Source organism: Cynara cardunculus (assembly GCF_001531365.2).
Source record: "Cynara cardunculus var. scolymus isolate 2C chromosome LG 4, CcrdV1, whole genome shotgun sequence".
Classification (NCBI taxonomy): domain Eukaryota; kingdom Viridiplantae; phylum Streptophyta; class Magnoliopsida; order Asterales; family Asteraceae; genus Cynara; species Cynara cardunculus.
This window is the reverse complement of record NC_037531.1, coordinates 17,282,813-17,286,948: the sequence shown is the minus strand read 5'-3', so window position 1 is coordinate 17,286,948 and position 4,136 is coordinate 17,282,813. Positions and strand designations below refer to the sequence as shown.

Here is a 4,136-nt window from a genome sequence, read left to right as displayed (position 1 = left end):
ATCGAGTTCCAACAAAATAAATAATTATTATCTTTATAAAAAAATTATATTATTAAACCAAATATAAATTACTTCGTGATTGTACATAAATTAAATTAAAAAATTTGAATTAAAAAATTATACAAAAAAATGAGGAATTTCATATAGTTAATTTGATACTAATGTCGATATATTTTTGTCAAATTTTTATGATATCTTCAAACATATATTTTATTCAAAAATAAAAACATCATCGTTTTCTCAAAATCACATAAAGCCATATTATAACATCGACTGAGATAAATAATAAAATGAAATATTAAAATCACGATGTATCTCGCTGCATTGCGCGAGTACGCTTCTAGTGTTATCTAAAATAAAGATTTTTATAGATTTAAGAGTGAAAATCTTTAAATCTTCAGATTTCTCAAGTTCGTTTAAGGAGAAAAAAGAAGGAAAGAGAATGAAAATCATGTCGGTTTTTTACCCAAAACTTTTCTCTTAAATGTCGGAGGAAAGGAAAGAAGCCCGATTGGTTTGAACTTGGGGCTCGAAAGGTCAAAAGTGTCTAGAGATCTCAAGTTCGAATCCAATGAGAAATAAAAATTTCTTTTGTGGCCACGGATGTTCAGATGGGGTGACTCCGGGCTACCCGCGAAGCAAGTGGCCGTCCTGGGATTAGTCGACTCGCATAACGAGTTGGATATCCTGATTAATTAAAAAATGGAAAGAAAATGATTTATTACAATTATAAATATTTATAAAATTACAAATTTATCTATCCATTACGTTCCACATTAAAATAAATAAGGGTATATTTTTAAAATAATTACGTTACACATCTGAAAGGGACTCCACGCTTTAAGTCATATGAACCCATCTAGCCTCTATATACGTTAGAACGTCTCTTCTTTCCCGATTGGCTCTTTTGAAATAATCGAATGAGATTCCGCATATCCAAACATAGTATCAACTCCTCCAACTGAAAGGGACTCGACAGTTTAGGCATTTGCACGTATCTGGCCTTGGTATATGTTGGAACATTTCTCTCTCCGACAGCTCTTTTACAGTAATCTAATATGTTCCACGTGTTTAACAAAAATCAGAAAGGGACTGATACTTTATGACACCTGCACCTATCTAGCCTCAGAATATGTTGGAATATCTATTTTCTCTTCCAGGTGTTCTTTAAAGTATTTTCTCCAGACAAGTAGGATAAAACAGGACAATACATGATAGAACAGTTGTTCAGTGTTTGGTAAGACAAAATTGATAAAATGACTAATTTACCCGTAATGAGTTGTTTATATCTTTCATGTATTTTGATTGATTAATGTAATTTATTGAATTATAATAAAATAAATATTTTTATAATAAAATATATTCTTATAAAGTTTTTATCAAGACGATTAATATGATACCAAAATAAAAGATTTATGTAGTTTTCATTTTTTACTTTAAACATTTTTTATTATTAAATCAATTATATAAATTAACCAAAATGTATAAACCGTATAAAAATAATATTTTTAAGGACATTAAAGTGAAAATTTTAAAAACATAAAATACAATAAATAAAATTTAAAGAATGAATAAAATGTAAAAGGAGATGCATGTCTTAGAAAATAATTATGTTTTTTTTATGATATATCAGTAAAACGTAGGCTTGTTCCACTCCGCTCCACATAATTTTTTTTGCTAAACATGGAACAGTGATCATTGTTTACTTCTATCCAGTGTACCAAACGCTTCCTCAGAGTGCGTTTGGAGACGGGACAATACGAGACATAATGATAGTAGAATCTGTTATCCTACATTTGACGTGACATTAGTCTGGGACAAGACATCATTTGAGCGAGACAAAAAGCATTTTTTACGTTCTACCGACATTAGGGAGACGAGCATGAGGTAAATCACTAAACTACTCAAGCCAAATTAAAACCCTAAAACCTTCTACAATCTTTCAAACGTATGCCTAAATCTCGTCCTTCCAGTCCTATCCGTTCACCTCCCGTCCCTATACCAAACACACTCGTAACGCTCTTTTACAGTAAGCGAATGAGATTTCACATATCTAACAGGTATCCGACTCTCCATCTGATACTAGCGATTCTATACCTGTCAAACCTTAATATATATGTTGGAACATCCCTTCTATTCAATAACAAGATGGTCGGAACAAAAAACCGAGACAAAATTATTAGAAAAACATAAATTACACGTGGAATACAAGTCATTTCCAACAAAATTAATTAATTAATTATAAATAATTAACAAGAAAAATGAGAGAAGCCATTGGAGAGCTTGAGATGAACACCAGACTCTTTCTTCTTCATCGTCTTCTTGAATTGCTTTGATGCTGCCTTCAAAACCTTCTTCCATCCCTGTTCCAAATTCATCAAATCACTCCATTTTTTTCACAGAAATCTACTCATTTCAATGAACAACAAACATGGGTTATCTTTACCTTTCTTTGATTTGGGGAGGAACAACCAGAATCTGCAACAACACCAGAAGAATCCGAAGAAATCGGTCCCAATTGATCAAACCCTCTGAAGCTGTTCCTCCTTCTCTTCATCATCACCATCTTCTTCTTCCCAATTTTGGGATGAATTCTGAAGCAACTAAACACACACGAATCTGCAATCTTATCCTTGATATTTGCCGTCAGTTTCTTCATCATCACCGCCGCCGTACTGGTGTCTCCGCTGTGCCAGACCATCCCGTCGCTGCCGTGTTCATCATCGTCGTACGAAAGCTTCCTCTGCAGATCCGGCGCCGGTGATGATGGGTTGGAAGGGTGGGGGACTAACGGCGACCAAATTGAGCTCTGGGTGTAGTCGAAATCGAAGGCGGAGTTGTCGGGAAACTTGCAGAGAAGTTCGTTGGACATGGATGACAGCATGTATTCCACAACCTTCACCGACGGGATGCCGCCGTAGGTGTTCATGAGGAGGCATTCTCTGTCTTCTTGTTGGTGAATTGGTTCAGGTCCGTTGAAATCCATGGATGGTTGGTGGATTTTGGTGGGTGTTTGCAGATGAATTTCATGGAGAAATTCGAAGATAAAAGTAGCCGGTAATGAAGAAGATGACAAAAACTAGCCGTTGGAGAGACAATCTGGGAGACTCCATTAATGAAGTTAAAATAAGGAAGCATGGGCTTCTAGCTAAGCCCATGATGTTTTAGATTGGGCTCGTGTTTGTTTTTTTGGGCCGATTTAAAATTTAAAGTATATATAAATGGTTATTAGAGATGGTTAAAAATGGGTGTTGGGTCGTAGGGGTGTTCAAAATACCGGTCAACTCAACCCGAAAAAACCCAAACTTAGGTAATTCGACACATAGTTGATATAAAGTTAGGTCAAAACGCATCCATTGGATTGCAATTGGGTTTGGATCGTTTGAACTCAACCAAACTCGATGAACCGGATGTCTTTCTATATTGTGAATTTAATATGATTATTTAGTCAAGGATTAATAAATTTAAGTAGAAGTTAGATTAATCCGTGATTAAATATATTCAAAATTATATTACAAATCGTAATTTTACTTTTTTATTTGCATGAACCTTCAACTTTCTTTTTTAAGTTTGCTACTCTCTTTTGTATGTTATCGATTTGGTTTTAGTTCTTTTAAGCACAAACGTGTGGCTAGATTGTAAAATAATGTATTGAAATTGTCAACTCGACCAACCCAATCCAACCCGCACGGTGTGGGTTAGGTTGAGATTTTTCAAACTGCAAACATTGGGTTGAGTTGTACAAATGTCTTCAACTCGGCCATCGCAACCCATTACCCATGTGCAACCCTACTGGGTTGGGGTGGGCCACTCCCTAATTGGTCCATTCAAAATCGGGTAGGCCGATCTTGGTCCCGACCCTGACCAAAAATCCTAGAACCAATCTAGGTCCAGTTACTCGCCTGGCCCAATTTTAAAAAAAGAAATATATATGTTCTAAATCTTTTCCACACAAAAATGATATACATTTTTTTATAATTATAATTCTTCAATTTTAGTATTGAAATACATTTTAAATAATAATTTTAAGTAGATAACATCTTAAAAAATGAAAAAAAAAACACGAAAATCTTATAACAACATTGAAAACTTATAATATAATTTATATAATTTGGAAAATCTGGCCTGTATATAAT

General features: G+C 34.2%; 1 protein-coding gene across 1 annotated transcript; it reads right to left on the bottom strand.

Annotated features, from left to right (window-relative positions):
- Positions 1-2,155: 2,155 nt before the first annotated feature.
- Positions 2,156-2,986, bottom strand: LOC112510957. Its single transcript, XM_025116309.1, has 2 exons — positions 2,447-2,986; positions 2,156-2,363 (listed from the first exon to the last, which is right to left on the bottom strand). The coding sequence occupies exons 1-2, from the start codon at positions 2,984-2,986 to the stop codon at positions 2,250-2,252; spliced, it is 654 nt and encodes a 217-aa protein (XP_024972077.1). The 3' UTR covers positions 2,156-2,249.
- Between the last annotated feature and the right edge of the window lie 1,150 nt (positions 2,987-4,136).